General features: G+C 35.0%; 2 protein-coding genes across 4 annotated transcripts in view; both read left to right on the top strand.

The window, feature by feature from the left end:
• LOC113891181 (cytosolic carboxypeptidase 3) overlaps positions 1–21,107 on the top strand; it is an 84,142-nt gene that overhangs the window by 26,759 nt on the left and 36,276 nt on the right. For all 3 annotated transcript variants that reach the window (XM_027538929.1, XM_027538930.1, XM_027538931.1), the window contains exons 4-9: positions 6,197–6,304; positions 14,630–14,792; positions 16,648–16,774; positions 17,754–17,854; positions 18,065–18,177; positions 19,017–19,083. In XM_027538929.1, coding sequence (XP_027394730.1) covers positions 14,634–14,792; positions 16,648–16,774; positions 17,754–17,854; positions 18,065–18,177; positions 19,017–19,083 — 567 coding nt within the window. In that variant the 5' untranslated portion in view covers positions 6,197–6,304; positions 14,630–14,633. The remainder of the gene's footprint in view (positions 1–6,196; positions 6,305–14,629; positions 14,793–16,647; positions 16,775–17,753; positions 17,855–18,064; positions 18,178–19,016; positions 19,084–21,107) is intronic.
• LOC113890882 (cytosolic carboxypeptidase 3-like) lies at positions 6,223–11,271 on the top strand. The gene is made up of 3 exons (XM_027538425.1): positions 6,223–6,304; positions 9,083–9,210; positions 10,305–11,271. Exons 1-3 carry the CDS (start codon positions 6,223–6,225, stop codon positions 11,196–11,198), a joined length of 1,104 nt encoding a protein of 367 aa, XP_027394226.1. The 3' UTR covers positions 11,199–11,271.

The raw sequence follows: 21,107 nt of genomic DNA, 5'->3' as shown, positions 1-21,107 counted from the left end.
TCTTGATTCCAGCTTGTGCTTCTTCCAACCCAGCGTTTCTCATGATGTACTCTGCATATAAGTTAAATAAGCAGGGTGACAATATACAGCCTTGACATACTCCTTTTCCTATTTGGAACCAGTCTGTTGTTCCATGTCCAGTTCTAACTGTTGCTTCCTGACCTGCATATAGGTTTCTCAAGAGGCAGGTCAGGTGGTCTGGTATTCCCATCTCTTGAAGAATTTTCCACAGTTTATTGTGATCCACACAGTCAAAGGCTTTGGCATAGTCAATAAAGCAGATATAGATGTTTTTCTGGAACTCTCTTCCTTTTTCCATGATCCAGCAGATGTTGGCAATTTGATCTCTGGTTTCTCTGCCTTATCTAAAACCAGCTTGAACATCTGGAAGTTCACGATTCACATATTGTTGAAGCCTGGCTTGGAGAATTTTGAGCATTACTTTACTAGCGTGTGAGATGAGTGCAGTTGTGCGGTAGTTTGAGCATTCTGTGGCATTGCCTTTCTTTGGGATTAGAATGAAAACTGACCTTTTCCAGTCCTGTGGCCACTGCTGAGTTTTTCAAATTTGCTGGCATGTTGACTGCAGCACTTTCACAGCATCATCTTTCAGGATTTGAAATAGCTCAACTGGAATTCCATCACCTACACTAGCTTTGTTCGTAGTAATGCTTCTAAGGCCCACTTGACTTCACATTCCAGGATGTCTGGCTCTAGGTGAGTGATCACACCATCGTGATTATCTTGGTCGTGAGGATATTTTTTGTACAGTTCTTCTGTATATTCTTGCTAACTCTTCTTAATATCTTTGCTTCTGTTAGTCACTAGGGCAGTGCAAATTAACATTACAATGAGATACCATTTACAGTCACTAGGCTGACTAAAATAAAAAACCAGATGACAAAGTTGATGAGAAATCAGAACCCTCAAATCTTATAGCTACTTTGGGAAAGTTTGGTAGTTCTCTCCAAAGTGTATCAGGGTTCCCATCTGACCCAGCAGTTCCACTCCTGTAATATACCTAAGAGAAATGAAAACATGTCCAAAAAAAAGTACATGAGTGTTAATATGCCAGTATGACTCGTAATAGCCCAAGGTGGAAACAACCCAAATGTCCATCAGTGGATGAATGGATAAACAAAGTGTGGTATATCCACATGGGCTATTAATTGTACATAAAAAGAAAGGAAGTGCTGATACATGCTGCAACATGGATTTACCTTGAAAACATTTAGAAGCCAGATGCAAAAGGACAAACATTGTTTGATTCCATTTATCTGAAATGTCCAGAATAGGCAAGTATATACCGGAAGTAGATTAATGGTTGCTTAGAGGCTTGAAGGCTAGGAGATTGGAGAGTGATAGCCGAAGCGTACAGTGTTTTTTGGAAAGTGATCAAATAGACACCTGATTTATAATAAAAGTGAAACTTCAGAAGAATAATTAAAAGGTAGCCTTTTCAATGAATAGTGCTAGAATAACTGGATTTTAGTATTTAAAAAATAAAAACCCACTCCACTCCTACTCTACACAGAAATCAAGTGCAGGTTGGTTGTATATGTAAATGTACATCTACATTTAAAAACAACAAAACTTCCAGAAAATAATACAGGATAATATCTTCATGATACTAAAATTGGGAAAGAATAAAATGGAATATTATTCTATTAATTAATAAACATATTAATAAAAAGGAGTAAAACGCTAACCGTAAGGGAAAGGTTTGAAAATTTTGACTATAGCAAAGTCAAGAACTTTAGTACATTATTTTAAAAAACCAAGGCAAGTTATAGATTGGGATTATATACTTACAGTCTGCAATATATACCTGTCAAAGAGGTCACATCTAGAATATACAAAAGCCCTTCTACAAATAATTAGGAAAAGACAGCCCAGTTGGAAAATAGGCAAGAGATTTGAACAGGCACTTTATTAAAAAGGATATCCAAACAGCCAGTAAACATATCCTGAACCTTACTATGAAGTGATGTCTCATTGTGGTTTTAATGTGCATTTCCGATTATTAACAAGGCTGAGTATACTATTTCTTAGAAATCATGAGAGACCAGGTTTTAACTTGTACTAAACATTGGTGAGAATGTGCAGCAGCTACAGCCTTCATAGCCTGCTAGTGGGTATGTAAGTTGGTATAACTACTTTGGATTACAGCTTTGTATTATCTACTAAAATTGAAACTACACATGCCCTACGATCTAGAATCCTTACTCCCAGGTGTATATCCAAGAGGAATGTGGGCACATATGCTCGCTGTTTGTGGCACTGTTGTTCATAATACCCCCAAACCAACAGAGCACCAATGGCCATTACAAGTAGAAGCTGATAAATTAATTATAATATTTTTATAGTTACATATTATATAGCAATGAAAATGAACAAATTACAGTCACATACCATGACTGATTTCAAAATATATGTTTAAAAGCACAGAAGAATATATACTATGTTGTTCAATTTATGTAAAGTTCAAAAGTAGGCAAAACAAAACTATAGTTTCAGGTGTATATTTGTGTAAATATAAACTATATATTATATATAGGTATATATGTGAATACTTAAGTTGAAAATTATAAAGGAAAATAGGAAGTGATTACACTGGAAGGCTAATGGTTACCTTTAAAGGTAGTGATTAGAAGGGGACATGAGTGGGGCACCTGTGATACCTGCAGTATAGTATTTCTTGACCTGAGTGGTATCTGCTTTGTGATAAATCACTGAGCTATATTTTTGTTTCTGTACTTTTCATAAGTATAATTCCTAATAAACAATTTGTTTAAACATTTGGTTTGTTTCTGGTCATGTGAGCTATGGATAGAAGTATGTTTTGGTAGATTTGAAAAGTGAGCACAAATAATTGGCAAAAAAAGATAAATACATCAGTGCAACAGAATAGAATCCAGAAAGAGGGCAAATGATTGTTGACAGAGGCACCAAAACCATCCAGTGGGAATAAGGGAAAATTCTTTTCAATAATTTGTGCTGTAATGACTTGGGATCCAGGTAGAAAACAATAAACCTTAACCTCTATCTCACTTAATACACAAAAAATTAATTCAAAATAGATTGTAGACCTAAACATAAAAGTTGACATGTTAAAGTCCTAAAAGAAAACCAGACAGTATCTTCGTAACCATAGAATAAGGCAACAATACTGTAGGGAGACTCGAGAAAGAAAAAGGAAACAATGAAACTATTAATAAACTTGACTTCATTGATATTAAAAATTCTCATCAAAAGACACAGTTAATAAAATGAAAAGGCAAGCCACAGTCTATAAAAAAACATTCCCAATGTATATCTGACAAAGGACTTGTATGCAGAATATATGAAGAATTATTACAAATCAATATTAAAAAGAAAAAAACTTAAAAATGAGCAAAACACTTGAGCAAACTTTGCTTAAAGCAAGACATATAATGGCTAAGGAACATATGGAAAAATGTTCAACATAGGAAATTAAAATTAAAATCACAGTGAAATAAGAACTTTACATCTGGGATGGCAACAGTTTTTTTTTTTTTTTTTTTTAATTTAAGGAGGCTGACAACTCCAAATAATAGAATGTAGAACTGGAATTCTAATACAAAAGGTTTGGTAGGTTTTTTTTAACAAAAACAACAAAAAATATATATGTATCTACTCCGTGACCAATGGTTCTACTCCTAGGTGTTTAGAGAAATTAAAATATATGTCCTCAAAAATAGTTGCAATAATTTTCATTTTCATATTTATTCATAATAGTAGAAAACTGGAACCAGTTCAGAAGTAGGTGAATGGATATCCAAACTATGATATAGCCATACAATGGCATACATATCAACAATAAAAAGGAAAAAAAACCTGGTAAACACAACATAGATGAATTCCAAGAACATACTGAGTTAAAGAGGCCAGAAACAGATGACTATATATGATTCCAATTATATGAAGTTGTAGAATAGGCAGACTGGTTTACAGTCACAGAAACCAGTGGTAGGGGTTGACTTGGAAAGGGCAAGAGGAAACTTTCTAAGATGATAAAGAAAACTGTTCTGTATTTTGATAGGTGTATTGGTTACATTATTATATATTTTTAAAACTCATTAAACTGTACAGTTTTATGAGTACATCATATTATATATAATATGTAAATTTTTCTCAATTTAAAAAGTAGCCATAATTCTCCACGGGGATCCGTGTATCCTCACCCTTTGAAATACCACTTTGCGTCTCCTTCCATGAAGAGGTGTACTGTTGCCCTATCCCTTGAATCTGAGATGGCCTTGTGACTTGCTTTAGCCAGATTAAGTGTGGCAGAAAAGAAAGCATGCCAGTGTTGACCTAGGCCTCAAGAGACTGTACAGTTTTGCTTTCTCTTAAACCCTGTCCAGCCACCATGGAACGATTCCTTGCTAGCTTTCTGGATAATGAGAGTGAAGCAGAGATGAGCTGAGGTTATCCTAGATCAGCCAGCCTCCAGCTAAACCTGCAGCTGATCAAGATACATGAGTGGACCTAACCCATACCAGAAGAATCACTCAGCTGAGATAGATAAATTACTGTTTTATGTCACTAATATTTGGGGAGATTTCTTATGTAGGAAAAGCTAAGGCTTAGAGTCCAGGCTCTATAGTAATAAACTATAGCCCATGGGCCGGATATAGCTCATGACTTATTCTGAACCTTTTATTCAGCATTGGAAAGTGGAACATAAATTAATCTTGGGAGAGGAACACCTTTTATAACCAATACCCAAAGAATTTCTATTAATAAAATACCACAGTTATAGGAATACAGCCTGTCAATAGGTTTTCTAAAGTAGTCTCAAAGTTTACAGGGATGGCAAGTCATATTGCATTTGTACACAGACATTAGGTTAATTCCTCTGTGAAACTTTTAATAAGAGGGAGAAGAAAATGAAATAACTTTGTAACCTAAGTGAGAAAAGGTATCCTCAAATTGCATGAAGATATAAAATGAGATTACTGTACTTTTTAAAGGTCAGACTGTACAGCTTTTTGTATCAAGATGGTTAAAAAAAAAAGTAAATAGCTAAAATTCCCTGAAATTTTAAAACAGGTGCTGTATTATCAGTTCATTGTTAATTTTGGTTTGAGCTGATTGTTTTCAACTAATGAGAGTCTCACTTCTAAATTTTAATTTGCTTTATTGTTATCAGTTGTATTGTGTGTTATTAACCCTACAAAGTACACTGTTGAATATTTTCATTGATATTCTGCTCTGTGCTTTTTCTGTAGCTAGACTTGACCCTTATTCATCATGTCAGATACACTTCTGCTGCTGAAGCAGTTGTACATAAAACACCAAAAACGTATTTGTCCAGCAACACTTGTTTCTCATCACCAAGTTCTTTTGTTTGTTTCAGCAAATGTATTTGGGATCGCAGAGGCTGGCTCCCTCTACTGGAGCATTTCTATTCCCAGAGTGAAGCACAGTCTGACACAGAGCATCCAATAATACGTAGAATAAGTAGAATGAGTCACCAAATTCTTGTCCACTAAAGAGTGGGAACAACAAGGGGTGCTTGGACCGTGAAATCATTTTTTCCCAACCAGATAGATCATGGTCAAAAATCTGGTGCTAAAGATAATGAAGAGTAGGAAAGCTGGTATAGGTAAAGGAAAAAGTGTGGCTCCAAGGATAGCCTTTCAATGGGGAGACAAAAGAAACTTGAACCATGCATGCAAGCTTAGGGGGCAACCATTAGGAAGCAAAAGACTGAAGATGCAGGGAAAGGGAGAATAAAACGGTGAAGTAAGTTTCCCAAAGATAAGTTAGAGAGGCATCAAGCACCCAGGAGAAATAGAATCTTCAGTGTTAAATCTGTGGTGGCACAAAATAATCGTGAACTATATAATGACTTAGAACCAAGGTGCAAACTGGAGTAGGAAATGGCCACCCACTTCAGTATTCTTGCCTGAAAAATCCCGTGGACAGAGGAGACTGGTAGGCTACAGTCCATGGGTTTCACAAAAAGACATGACTGAGTGACTGAGCACAGGGTGCAAATAAAATGTTAGGGGTTTTGTTAAAGTGTGACCATGCTCATTATTACTTTCAGTGAGAATCCAGCTTTGCTGGATTTGAGCCTAGATCTATCAATGAATAATTTGAAAATATACAATAAAATCTTACTGCTTTATTTGGAAGTCATATTCAAATAATGATTTTTCTCCAGATTGGACCCCTTCAAATCCTGAGCCAATGTACATCCCCACGGGCCTGGAGGTGGAACCCCTTTATGCAAACTCCAAGGAAGAAACTGTGGTTTATCTAGCCGAAGATGGTGAGTACATAATGAGACATGTTGCGATAAAATATAATAAATTGGTGTCTGGGCTAATCTATTTGTATTTGTTCTGCTGTTTATAGTGGAAATTGCCAATTACCAGGAAATCCCTGACTCCATAACTATGTTTGGTTAATATTGATGCAGATGTTGATTCAGTGCTAAATGTATTCTTGAAGGTGCATACTGCAGTTTATGCACAGTTATTTTAAAATGAAGCTTCATGCTGACCATGAGAATGAAGAGTTTCATTGAGATGGAATTAAACTTCGCATAAGTTTTCAAAGATATATCCAGCAGAGTGCTCTGCACCTGTCTGTCTATAGGTCACGTTCATGCAGTCTTTCAAATGGTTTATTTTCATTTCATGCCAGTTTGATGCATCTCTTGGGATTGCCAAAAAAAAAATCCCACATCACAAATATTATCCAAGATTATATCTCAGGAAAGTGTTCTTGACACTCAAGATTAATAATTGGCATCAAGTGTACTAATAATCAAACATAGAAGTCTCAACCTGTATTCTAAACTGCTGCTTCTGAAACCCTAATGTCAGGAAGTATGGGACTCCTGTACAGTTTCACTATCACATTTGTATATCTTAGAGTATATATTAAAGATAACTTGCAGGGAACATGTATTTTATTTAAAGAGCTGGCAAAATAGAGGAATTCACAGAGATTGCTTCCTATATAGTAAGCAATTACAGAAATCATATATTCATGCATTTTTAAATAACTGAGGTGAGAAAAACACCTCTGATTTTTTTCAATTTGATTTCAAATATTTACCCAGCTGACCTACCTTATAACTTCCACACATAACTTAAATGAGATATAAAATTAAAGTAGCTGAGGTGAGTCAGTCAAGGTCTTGTCAGGAATTGGATGGCAAATGTAATTTAAGAAATTTTAATGAAAAGATATCTTATAAAAGGGTGGACAGAATCAAGGGAGAGTAATAAGGGATGGTGAGACAACACTGAGTTGTCAACAGAACAGAACCATTGTTTCTCCTCGGCATGAAAGGGTAAGAGATCAGACTGGTGTCGAGACCTGTAGCTGTAGGAGGAGGAAGTCCCCAAACAACTGGGCATAAAGAATTTGGGGTTCACATTTTTTTCTTTAAAGATATTGTTCCATTATCTCATGACATCTGTTCTCTTTAAGAAAAAGTCAGACATAATTTATATCATTGTTCCACATTATATATGCTGTGTCTTCTGTCTATGATCTGCCTAGATTTGTTTATCTTTGTATTTATCCTGCTTGGAGTTTGCTGAACATCTTGGATCCATAGTTTAATAGTTCTGTCTATCCAAATTTGAGAAATTTTCAACCATTATTTCTTCACGTAATTTCTCCATGATATTCTTTCTCTTCTGTCCTTTGGAATTTCAAGTATACATGTGGTATATTTCTAGTTATGTCCCACATTCACTGGATCTTTGTTCTTTTTTATAATCTCTGGTCTTGAGTTTGGATAATTGTATTCATTTGTTTGTAAGTTCACTGAGTCTTTTTTTTTTCTTTCAATATTCAATTTCTCTTAAGCCCATCTGGTAAATCTTTCATTTCTGTTATTGTACTTTTTATTTTTAGAATTTTCATTTCATTCTTTTTATAGTTTCCTTTTTTTATTAGTTGATCTGTTTATTCATTATCTTTTCCTTTTAACATAAATTCAGAGTCCTTCTCTGTTAATCGTACCATCTGAGTTATCTTGGGGTCTGTTAAATATATAAATATTTATTGGATCACATTTCCTCATTCTTTGTATGCTTCATAATTTTTTTTTTATCACATGTGGGAAATGGTGAAAGACATGTTTTGGAGTTTTCTTTTTTTTAATTGCATTGAATTTTTTTTCTGCAAGGCAGCTAAATTCCTGACAAATCATTTTGCTTCTTTTAGAATTGGTTTACTTTCTTTATAAAACAGATCTGTTTTTATTTTGTCATTCATTCTAGGTCATGACCCTTCTCCTAAATGTGGTTTTTATGCCTAATATTCAACCTTTCTAGAGTCACAGTTAAATGCCTGCAGTGCTCAGTGAAGCCTTTCTATTCTGGCTAAGTTGGAATTTCAATATATCCCAGAATGTTTATCCTCTGCTATCTCAGGAGCACTCTGTCCTGTCTTCCTTAATCATACCCTGTGCTTGTACAGCCAGGTCTTCAGCCAAGCAACCACCATGTAGACTACTGAAGCCCCGCTCTGTGTAGCTTTCTTCTACTACCTAGGGTGCTAATTTCAGCAGCCCCAGGCAACAGTTGTGCCTCCTCAGCTCAACAAGACTGTTATGCTATCCTTAAGTGACATCTTTCTAAGAGGTAAAAAGTACTCCCAAGAAGAAATGTAAAGTTAAAACATGAGCTTATTTCATGTTTTTATCTTTTTTCAAGAACTTTATGTAGTTCTAATCTTTGTGTTGTCTGAATGTGTGGAAATGGTTAATTCGTATGTTTTTTTTTTTTTTTAATCCAGTTTTATAGTCATTTACAGTGAAAAGACAGTTTCAGGAACAATTACTTCATTATAACCAGAAGTAGAATTCATGTATTTCTACTGTGAGAAATACATGAATTTATTCTAGGCATGGCTTTTCTAATCTAAATACTCAGACTTTCTTATTCCAACATAAACCTATATGTTAGTGTCATATTAAAATTTATAACCCTTAGTGACACTTCAATTATACTATAGCTCCAAACTCTTTGCAGAATAGCCTATAGACTTTAGATATGGCTTGAACATCTTTATGGTCTCTCATCAGCCTACAAAGAGCCGTGTTTTGTGTATTCCCGAGTTGGGGGCAACCGGACACCCTTGAAGCAGCCTGTGGATAACTGTGATGATACTTTGATGTTTGAAGCAAGGTTTGAGAGTGGTAATCTACAGAAGGTAGTAAAAGTGTAGGTTTTAATTATTTTTATTTGAGGAGCTAGACTATCAACTATTTGCTGGATTAGGTACAGTAGTTTTAGTATCCATTGCTGAACTATAATTTCTTGAAGTATAGATGCTAATTAGAGTTTATCATAAGAGGGTAGGTATGGAAGGTTCTGGATTCAAACAATTTTGAGAGCTATGAATGAAAGTTAAGCAGGTTTCTGTAGTGTACTTTTTCAGTATGCCAGTATGAACTGTTAAACACACATGAACACTGGTTCTCCAACTTTTTAATGCAATAGGTCTTCAGATGAGTATTCTATAAAACATGCTTGGGAATATGCACACAATTCAAGGATATTCTTTTCTTAAAAAATTTTGTGAAAAATTTTAAACATACACTAAAGTACAGAGCATAATATAGTTCTACCTACACTCATCACCTAGATTCAACAGCTCTTAAGGTTTTGCAATTCACACACACACATATACACACATAATAAGTGCATAATGCTGATAGAATAGGAAGTTACTTGGTAAAGAAAAAAGTCACAACTAACCAGGTGAAATTGTTGTATATATAAGCAATGTATTAATGAATTTAATTTGCTTTTATTTAAGTATCTTCAATGATTAAGTATGGGGAATGCAAATAGTTATCAAATATAGTTCCTGTCCTCTCAAAGAGTTTAAAATTTTGTAATTCATATGCTCATAGTAATTTATATATGTTTTTAACCTTTGTTAGAGATTGTATTTCAGATCTCTAGAGTTAGAATCTAAGATAAAACAAATATGTGTCTGAGGTAAAAAAAAAAAAAAGAAAAAGACACTGGACTTTAATTCTTAAAAACTTAAGAACTCTTTAATCACTTCCTTTATAGGAAACATAACTGGGTTAAAATACATAATTTTTTGTCAAATGCCCATTTTTTTAATGTGCTCTCTTGAATTACAAAGGGATAAAAAGGCTTCAGAATTAGCATAGAATTAGTTTCACATCCAGTTAAAAGAGAAAATTTCAAAACAGTGATCTTTTCAATTACTTGGTATTAGATACTGCTTAATAAACACTGTTTCCCAAGTAAAAAGCTTTCCATGAATAGGTAGATACACAAATATATTATTTGTATATTTATTATTACTTTTATTATTTAAACTTGAATGTCATTTTTACATTTTTATGTCTCCCCCCCTTCCTTTTTTTGTGTATTAGGGGAGAATATGAATACCAGCTGACTGTGCGACCTGACCTGTTCACAAATAAACACACCCAGTGGTACTATTTCCAAGTCACTAATACTCAAGCAGGAATAGTCTACAGATTCACTATTACCAATTTCACCAAGCCTGCTAGTCTTTATAATCGGGGTATGCGCCCACTGTTTTATTCTGAGAAAGAGGCCAGTGCTCATAATATTGGCTGGCAGAGAATAGGAGACCAAATCAAGTATTACAGAAACAACCAGGGGCAAGATAGGCACCATCATTTTTCACTTACATGGACGTTTCAATTTCCACACAGTAAAGATACCTGCTACTTTGCTCACTGCTATCCGTACACTTACACAAACCTGCAAGAATACCTGTCTGGCATCAATAACGACCCAGTACGGTCAAAGTTCTGTAAAATACGTGTCTTGTGCCACACAATTGCTAGGAACATGGTGTATATTTTAACGATTACTACCCCCTTGAAGAACAGTGAGTCAAGAAAGCGAAAGGCCGTGATTCTGACTGCAAGGGTACATCCAGGAGAAACCAACAGCTCTTGGATCATGAAAGGCTTCCTAGATTATATTTTAGGAAACTCAAGTGATGCAAAGTTGCTTCGGGACACGTTCGTCTTCAAGGTGGTACCCATGCTGAATCCAGATGGTGTGATTGTAGGAAATTATCGGTGTTCCTTAGCTGGACGGGATTTAAACCGTAACTATACATCTCTCCTGAAGGAATCATTTCCTTCTGTCTGGTATACCCGGAACATGATCCGGAGGTAAAATAAGCCTCAAATTACCCTCTGCTTATTTAGTAAACTTGATAGTAAGAATTTTGCTCCCACAATTGCACTTACTTTACTCTTAACTTTCCTTAAGATAGTTTAACTATAGCTACTTAATTTTTTCCCTCATTCTTCCCACCTCTGCTTCTATACCTTTCTGGCATTATGCCACTACATTCACTAGCTTTCTTTTAAATAATAACATTTTAATAGCTTAGTGAAACTTAAGTTTGCCTGTCCTAAATTTGGTTTCTTCCTAAAGCTAATGATGTTTCTTTTGGAATCCTTGAGAATCCCTCATTAATTACATCTAGAAAATTAATTACATCTAGAGTCTTTGAGTACTGCATTGACCACACATTGCTCTGTGTTGAGTCTCTTAGGATGATGATAAGTTTGCATACTTATTTAAGCTTTCATGAATAGTCTGCCCCTAGAAAGAAATGAACAGCTTTAAATTTTCTAAAGAATCAGAACAGTAAAATGCATGTAATATTTAAAGACTTGTTGGATTACTGAGTGAATTCTTTAACAGATTCAAGTAATAACAATCAGGAACAGGCGTTGCTAGAGTAGAAAGATTTATTGGAGTGAAACAGTACCCATTCCAAGTCCAAAGCCTCTTAACCTTTTTGGTTAAGAACATGGAGACTGAAATGAAAACACATCAAATGGGAATCCCTGCTAACTGTGTAATCTTGAGCAGTTTAGAAACAAACCCAAACCTCCATTTCCTCATCTATTTGTAAAGTGGGAATAGTAATACTTACTTCACAGACAGGAAGATTAAATGAGATTATTACTAAAGTGCCCAGAATAAAGTGTCCAATACTACTGGAATATTGGAAGTTCTAAATGTATTCAGTGTTTCCTCAAATGTAAAAAGAAAAGGAGTTAATGAATTAGATGTAGGTGTAAAAACTCTTTGTAAACTTTTTAGGATTGTTCAAATGTTACATTGATAAGTACTGTTACAGAGTGTTTGTATTCTCACCCGGCTCCATCACCAGGGCTCCTAGTGCAAGTGTCAGAGCCCCATTTGAAGGACCACCTCAGGGATACCTCCAGTCCCTGAGAGGAGCTGACAGGCTTCCAAAGCTCCCAGCATGGCTCTAGTTGTCTTGAGTTCAGCCTCAGCTTTCATGTTAATCCTTTCATCTTAGACACATGGAGAGGGAAATGCAGATCCCCACAAAAAGAAGTGAAAACCCTGGTTTTATACCCCTCACAGATGTGGATTTCAGGATTCTCTGAAGTTACTTGGGAAATATTTAAGTGATAAAGAATAACCCATGTCTGACTTAGTTTCCTGGGGATGACAGACAAAAGAGCTGAGTAAATGCAATGTGGTATCTTCTATTGGGTTCTGGGACAGAAAAAGGACATTATTGGGAAAATTTGTGAAATCCAAATAAGGTTGGGAGTTTAACAGTAATATACCAATGTTGGTTCCCTAGTTTTTGACAATATTTCATGGTTATGTTAACATTAGGGGAAAATGGACTGAGTGGTAGCCATATGGACACTGTCAACTATTTTTGGCAATTTTATGTAAATCTGAATTTATTCCAGAATTTAAAGTTTATTTTTAATAGAAAGGAACTTTTGGAGCCCATTTGAGTATTTATAATGTCTCCTTAATGCTCTTTGACATTAAGGGTGCCTGGCCCAACACAAGATGGATTACAGCCAAAGCCCCTTGGCTTGTCTCTGTGAAAGCTGTTTATCTTAGTTCTTCTTAAATTGTCTCATAAGAAGCTTAAGGCAGGAATCTATTCAGTAAGTTTCAGAAAGACTTCCAAAAGAAAGAACTACCTTAATGCAATTAATCATAGGCAGTAAATGGAATAAAAGACAGTCACATATGTGTGGAAAGGTGAGCAGCTGTAAGTATGCCTAAGATTAAATATATTTAGAGTATTTGAAAATAATAGATTTTAGTGTAAGATACTTAGTATATCTTAACTGTGGGTAAGAAAAAACTCCCAACTGTTTCTAAAGGGATTCAGTGTAAAATGAGAGACCCTGTTGCTTTGTTTCACTTCAAAAGTAGTAATTAATATTTCTTTGAGATTTAATTACTTAGAGTTTATTTTGACTCACTTAAAAGAAACCAGATGTTCATTAAAACTGGGGAAATGATTTTAAAATGTATAGTTTTATAATCTAATTCTAAAAATTTGCAATGATCATTTGATGGCTTTATGTCAATCTTATGTTATATCAATTTATTGGTCATCAAATGAAAAAGGGCAATAAATTAATATATGTAACACATTTCAGCTTGGAATTTCACTGTAGTTTAAAAAAGTACTGTTTTGAATAAAACCTAACTTTGAATATTTTGATTTTAAGATTTAATATTTTGTTATAAAAGTAGTACATTTCATATTAGTACAAATTGTTAACAGTTGTATTTATCCTTCCAGATATAACAGTGTACGTAATTTCAGTTATTTGAGTAGCTGTATGAAGTTTGGAAATATGAAAATCAAGGCAAAAATGCCCATAATCCTACCACTTTAATACCACCACTTTTTCACCTTTTGAAAGCCTACTGGTTATTTTTATCAACCAGTTTTGAGGGGCTTATTTTTTATTACTTTAATATTCACTGAATGCCTAAATTATACAGGCTAAAAGAATTGTGCTCTTGAGAAATGATTTCTGTAAATTATTTATTAGAAATTTACCAGAAAAATAATCAATTCAAACTTTGGTACCATTTTTCTCAAAATGGTATTTATTCATGTTACTCAAAAGGTGAATGTTAACTGGCTTCAGCTTCGAGTCATCAGGCACAAGTTTTAACACATATTTGGGTACCTGTATGCATTGCACCGTTTTAGAGATTTTGAAGCATTCCCTTTCTATAACGAGATTAACTATGGAAAATCTAAAATTCTATTTAGGTAAGTGTCAAGTAAATGGTACCAATATTAAATACTACAGGAGTTCAAAGAAAAGAAAAATTTGGTGGGGAGCTTCACTAGTTAGAGAGGAAGTGGGACCTGAGGTCAGTGTTGATGGATAAGGGGTAGTATTTGTATTTACAAAGATGAAGAAGGAAGGTATTTCAGTCAGAAAGAATCTAAGAGTTAGTGGGCAAAGATAGGAGTGAGTTGTTTTCAGTGTATAACAAGAGACAACCAAAAAGCAGAGAAATATTGTTGGAGAAAGTTTTGGAAATAAGGTAAATTTTGTCTTTATAGTGGAAGGCTAAAGCATTTGTATTTTATATACAATTAATAGCTTATTGTAGGTGTTAAAAGTTATATATTAATAATATGCAGTAGAAGTAAGAAATTGAAAACTAGGACATAAGAAATGCTGTTTATTTGGATGTTAGACTTGTTAATTCATAATTACAACCACAGAAGAAAAATGCAGAGATAAAATGCAATAACTTGTTCTTTTTCTTCTTGGTAGATTGATGGAGAAACGAGAGGTTATTTTGTATTGTGACCTTCATGGCCATAGCAAGAAAGAGAACATATTCATGTATGGCTGTGATGGTAGTGATAGATGTAAAGCACTATACTTACAGCAACGAATCTTTCCACTTATGCTGAGCAAAAATTGTCCAGATAAAGTAAGCTCCTTTAAGATTTTGACTTTTCCTTTACTATATATTGTCCATGCAGGACAGCTGAATGGATAGGCTTATTCAGTAAACTGCTTTTTTATTTAGTTTTTTTGACTGGTTTGTACAGTTGACCATAGAAAGCAATGATGTGAAATGTTTAATAACCAGTAATTTGAAATATAAGGGAAAAACGCCCACTAGCCTACCACTACACTTGATGATAAAAGACTTGACTGTTTTTCTCTTAAGGTCAGGAACAAGACAAGGATATCCACTCTTACCCCTTCAATTCAGCCTTATACTGGAGGTTCTAACAAGTGCAGTAAGGGAAGAAAAAAGATAAAAGGCAGACTAGAAAGGAAAGGCAGATATGATTGTCTTCATAGAAAATCCATGCAATCCACAAAAACTATAACTGAGTGAGTTTAGCAATGTCAAAGGATACAGAATCTATCCACAGAAGCCAGCTGCAGTTCTCTATACTCACAGTGAACAACTGGAAACCAAAATTTAAAACAAAACCGTTTACCATAGCTCCAAAATAAGCAAAAGACTTGTGACTGCAAATGGATGGCACAAGGGAGTTTTTTAGAGCTGATAGAATTGTTCTATATTCTGATTTTTGGTAGTGTTTTATCAACTAAAAAAAAATGCACAACATGAAAGTTGCGAGTAAGTTTTATTTGGGGCAATGTGAGGACTGTAGCCTGGGAGACAGCACCTCAGATAGCTCTGAGAAACTGTTCAAAGAGGTAGCGGGAAAGGACACATATATATGTGATTTTGGTAAACAGGAAGTACATGCAGTCAAGCACATATTTGTAGAAAGTTTCTGCTGGTCTTGTGAAGCTTCTGCTAGTCTCGAGAAACAATCGTCACCATGAAGGACCTTAGTGCTTTTCTAGATACGAGGAGATATAAGAACTGGGCTCGTAAAATCAGCTCCTGACGGTATCTAACTATCTAAAGACATGTCCTGCCAGTTGCCCGTAGCATAGTGTCTCATTCCTGCTTTCCACCCTAAACTCCTTCAGGGGGAGTATTGGAGGTCAGCAGCTGCTGTAGCACATGACTTAATCCTTATAGAGGTAGATGGCAGGCTCCCTTGGCAAGTGCCAATTTGTTGACAGTTTTCACAAACCTTTACATGTATTAGCCTTTCTTAGTAGCTCAGTGGTAAAGAACCCACTTGCCAATGCAGGAGATGCAAGTTCAATCCCTGGGTTGGGAAGATTCCCTGGAGAAGGAAATGGCAACCCACTGGTAAATCCCATGGATAGAGGAACCTGGCAGGCTACAATCTGTGGGGTCACAGAAGAGTAAGACCTAGTGACTAAACAATAACATACATGTGTTAACATTCACAGGATGGAACACAAAGTAAATTTTTTCAATTGTATGGTAATTAAATTACAAAAACTCATTGTAGATACTGATGTTATAACAATCTTTCAGGGTAATTTTCAAATTATCTTTCATGTGATAATAAAGCATCAGTATCTAAAAATCTACAACACTGATCTTCATTCCTAAATATGTTTAGACTCCTTCCTGTAACCTTTTAAAGTCAACATTATCAAGAATTAGTCAACTGGGTTTTGAATGCATATGTTTTATATATATATAAAGTAAAATTTATTTCAGAATTCAAGCCTATAATTCTCAGAAATGTAAATATGTCATCCTTAAAATGAGCTATTTCCACTGATCAGGAAATAAAAGCAGCTCCAGAAGCTTTTATTGTAGCTTTAGAGAGAATTATGCTTTTGCACACCTACTTTTTCATTTCTAACCCTACTTCCTATGACAGACATTGTGATTAGAAAAGCAGTGGGTCTCATTTTTATTTTCTTCTTTTCAGTTTTCATTCTCATCCTGCAAGTTTAATATTCAAAAGAGCAAAGAGGGAACAGGAAGGGTGGTGATGTGGAAAATGGGGATCAGGAACAGCTTCACCATGGAGGCCACTTTTTGTGGATCTACTCTGGGTAAGATTGAGGGCCCTCATTCATGACTGTCAGAGTTAAACCAAAGGAGCACATTCAATGTAAGATTCATAGTGTTTGACAACTGGATAGTGAGCAGTTTCTTCCTACGTAGATATATACCAGTAATGTAATCAATTCTATAAATAGGATGAATAAACAAATGCCTACTGTATGTATCTTGATCACCTCATTTTCCTTTGTTTAGAAAACGAAGTTTTACCACATATATAGTATACCTAAGTGGTGGTTTCATGATCTGATCTTTAATTGCTTGTTTGGGGTTTTTCTTTTAGAAGAGTTCCTACGACTGTAATGATTTCAAGAAAAAGCAATGCTCATAATTAAAATATCAGAATAGAAATATCTTTAGTAGATTGGCTATTTTTAAGACAAAGTTGACTGGGCTTTGTTTTTCTTTTTTTTAATTGGTTCCTTGAAGTAAAATAAACATGTGCTCTAGTTCCATTTAAGGAAGCTTTTAGTCACATTTAACATATCCTTAGAATGCCTCATATTAGGGTAACTCACAATATTAGAAAATGTATCAACTCAAAGGAAGGTGCCAGAAATCCAGACATATTACTTCTGGCTAATTTTTAAGCACCTTGGAATTGATATAACACTGTTAATGATGATGAAAACATTAAATATTTATGCAGGTTTTCCTCTAAGCGATGATCAGGGTGCTTATAACTGGTAACCAAGTAGTTCATAACTTTCTGACTGAATTTTCTTCTGCTTTGCAACACAGATTAATCTGTGTTTTTAGATGTCAGCTTTGGTCCAGGTGGTGGAGAGGGAACAAGGGAAAACAGTCAGTTGTTTAATGACCTGCCCCAGTGTAGAAGATCCAGAGGACAGAATATGGAATCATATCAGGTGTTTTGTTTATACTCTGTTTTGCAACCTAGGCCTTCCTGCTAAGAAAAAAAAATGTTTAACTTATCATCAAAGGTGGATAAACTTATTGATGTTTTAGGTAATAAAAGAGGCACTCATTTCAACACGAAAGACTTGGAGTCAATGGGATATCACTTTTGTGACTCTCTCTTGGACTACTGTGATCCAGACCGAACCAAGGTAAGTAAAGTCCGTTTGCTCATACATCAGACTCCAGACGCCCAGATAACATCACCTGCCTTTGGGCCTGCAGCAGTTTGTTCCTTCTAACATCCTGACTGTTCATTCAGTGTTTTGTTGTACTTGATGTTCCAGGTGTCTATAAATATTCAGTTACTTTAATTAGGAAATAAGTTATTTATAATTAACTTACCTATCATTTTCCCCTAGTACTATCAATGCCTGAAAGAATTAGACGAAATGGAGAAACATATAAACTTGGAAAAAGTCATTGATGATTCAGATACTTCTCTGAAAGAAATTACATTGGATCTAGAGACTAGGTAGGTCAAGATAGTGAAAGTAATGTAATTTGCTGTGTTATTCTACATGCTCTCTAGTGGTTAGGATTCGACTCTCACCACCACGACCAGTTTTCCATTCCTGGTTAGGGAAGGCCTGTTATAACAATTCAAGGATGTAATTGTCAGTCTGTACTGAAAATCCTGGCTAGAGATGGAGGAAAATTTTCCCCATGCACGTTACTTCAGCCAGAACTTATCAAGACTTCATTTATTCAAATGATATTGAGTACCCACTATGTACTATATGTGAAAGACATCTCAAATTGTTTTTAATGCTGTCATTACCCACAGAGAATCGACACATTTATAGAGACACCATATAAATAATCTAAGTTAGTGAATGATAAGTGCAAAATTTAATGCCAAGGGAATGTTACTGGAAGAAGGAAGGTACTAATTTTAGTGCAGTTCCTATAGGAAAATCAGAACAAATGTTTGATTCTTAACCTGTATAAGTTTTCAGACTTTGAGTTAGTGCCCCTGTAACCTCCAATGGTGACTCAAAAGTTTGTTTGCAGATAGAGTATCATTTCGAACTCATGAATTTGTTTATATTTGACATGATCCAATCAATTTCAGTTATCATTCCTCTAATACTCTCTTCTAGTTTGACATGATCCAATCAATTTCAGTCATCATTCCTCTAATATTCTCTTCTAATGCCTAGAACTATCAAACATCTACACCACCTTTGTAAACATCCTTTTTATAACTAGAACTATTTCTGCCATTCCAATAACATAATAAAGTAAAAGTAACAGTTGAAATTTTAAAACACCACCAAAACATTATGTAAAGTAATTTATTATTTTTTGTAGTAGCCATGCCTCTGACAGTTCAGAATCCAATGACTCTCAGACTGATCTTCTCAAGTTAAATTCTCAGGTACGATTGAAAATTTATGCCTATGATATGGGTATGCCAAATAGGTACTCTTCTTATTATAACTAACAACCAGGCAAAAAAAAAGAGTCTGCAGTTGTATAAATTATTGTATAGCATAATTGTTACTTTCTTATTATGTACCATATCCTTAAATCATAGAATTTTCTAATCTTAGACTCTTTTAATACCCTTGCTTTATTGATGAGAAAAATTAAGATCCAGAGAGATTAAATTACTTTTCAAAAGCCATACTACTTGTTAATAAGAGTTGGTAGCATAACATACATTGCCTGACCGTTAGTTCTATATTCATTTATTTATTTACTTAACAACTATGTACTGAGCTCTGACTTGATGCTTGAGAATAGATCAGTGAACAAAATTAAAAAAAAAAAAATCCTTCCCATCATAGCTTATATTCTAGTTGGTAAGTAAAATGTGAAAGTCACTCAGTCCTGTCTGACTCTTTGCAACCCCATGGACTATAAAGTCTGTGGAGTTCTCTAGGCCAGAATACTGGAGTGGGTAGCTTTTTCCCTTCTCCAGCAGATTTTCCCAAGCCAGGAATCAAACTGGGGTCTCCTGCATTGCAAGTGGATTCTTTACCAACTGAGCAAGTAAAATGTATGATGTGTTAGATGATGAGAAGTGCCTAAGGAGGAAATTAGAGCAGGAGGAGGATTAGGGAGTTCAGGTGGTATTGTGTACTGAATGTTTGTGCCCCACCACTGAATACACATGTTGAAACCCTGACCCCCAACGTGATGGTATTAAGAGGTGACTAAGACAAGCTTGAACTGAAGGGGATGGAGACATAGAATAAAAGGAAGGCTATCAGAACTTCTTGAGTTTTACAGTATGGCTTCAATACTACAGAGCTCTGTAGCTGAGAAATGTGTAATGTTCTTCACAAGTTTGACAGGTTTTTTGTTTTTTATTGAAGTATAGTTGATGTACAAAGTTACAGGTATACAGTATTGTGATCCACAATTTTTAAAGGTTACACTCCATTTACAGTTATTATAAAATATTGGTTATATTCCCCATGTTGTACAATTATCCTTGTAGCTTATTTTATACATAATAGTTTGTACCTCTTAATCCCCTATCCCTGTATTCTCCCTCTTCCCTTCTCTCCCCACTGGTAACCACTTGTTTGTTCTGTGTATTTGTGAGTCTGTTTCTTTTTTGTTATATTCACTAGAATACATTCACTATTTTCACATTTTTTAGATTCACATACAAGTAATATCATTCAGTATTTGTTTTTCTCTGACTTATTCCACTCAGCATAATACCCTCCAAGTTCATTCATGTTGCTGCAAATGACAAAATTCCATTCTTATTTATGGCTAAGTAGTAGTCCATGCACCCGCGCGCGCGCGCACACACACCACATTTTCTTTACCCATTCATCTGTTAATGGACACTTGATTGCTTCTTTATCTTGCCAACTGTAAATAATGTTGCTGTGAACATTGGAAGGATTGTTATCTTTTCAAACGAGTGCTCTTTTTTTTTTTTCCGGATATATACCCAGGAGTGAAGCTGCTGGGTCATGTGGTAGTTCTGTTTTTGAGAAACCTCCATACTGTTTTCTGTAGCGGATGCACAAATTTACATTCCTGCCAGTAGTGCTTGAGAGTTCCCTTTTCTCCACAATCTCGCCACCACTTGTCATTTGTGTTTTTGATGATAGCCATTCTGACAGGTGTGAGGTTGATATTTCATCGTGGTTTCCCTGATGATTAGCTGTGTTGAGCATCTTTTCATGTGCTTGTTGGCCATCTGCATTTTCTCTTTAGAAAAATGTTTATTCAGTTCTTCTGCACATTTTTTAAATTGGGTTGTTGTTTTGATGTTGAGTTATATGGCAGTTTATATATGTTGAATATTAACCCTTATCAATTACATCATTTGTAAAATATTTTCTCCCACTCAGTAGGTGGTTGTCTTTTCATTTGGTTTTTGCTTTCCTTTGCTGTGCAAATGATTTTAATTAGATCCCATTTATTATTATTTCC

The sequence above is a fragment of the Bos indicus x Bos taurus genome, chromosome 4 (assembly GCF_003369695.1).
Source record: "Bos indicus x Bos taurus breed Angus x Brahman F1 hybrid chromosome 4, Bos_hybrid_MaternalHap_v2.0, whole genome shotgun sequence".
NCBI classification, from domain to species: Eukaryota; Metazoa; Chordata; class Mammalia; order Artiodactyla; family Bovidae; genus Bos; species Bos indicus x Bos taurus.
This window is presented reverse-complemented; position numbering and strand designations above follow the sequence as displayed.

What these genes read in the sequence shown, in the direction of transcription:
- LOC113890882 (XM_027538425.1), top strand. Translation starts at nt 6,223, where the DNA reads ATGTACATCCCCACGGGCCTGGAGGTGGAACCCCTTTATGCAAACTCC. An exon ending in GGTTTATCTAGCCGAAGATG is followed by an intron (nt 6,305 to 9,082) that starts GTGAGTACATAA and finishes GTCTCTCATCAG; the next exon opens with CCTACAAAGAGCCGTGTTTT. An exon ending in AGAGTGGTAATCTACAGAAG is followed by an intron (nt 9,211 to 10,304) that starts GTAGTAAAAGTG and finishes TTCCATGAATAG; the next exon opens with GTAGATACACAAATATATTA.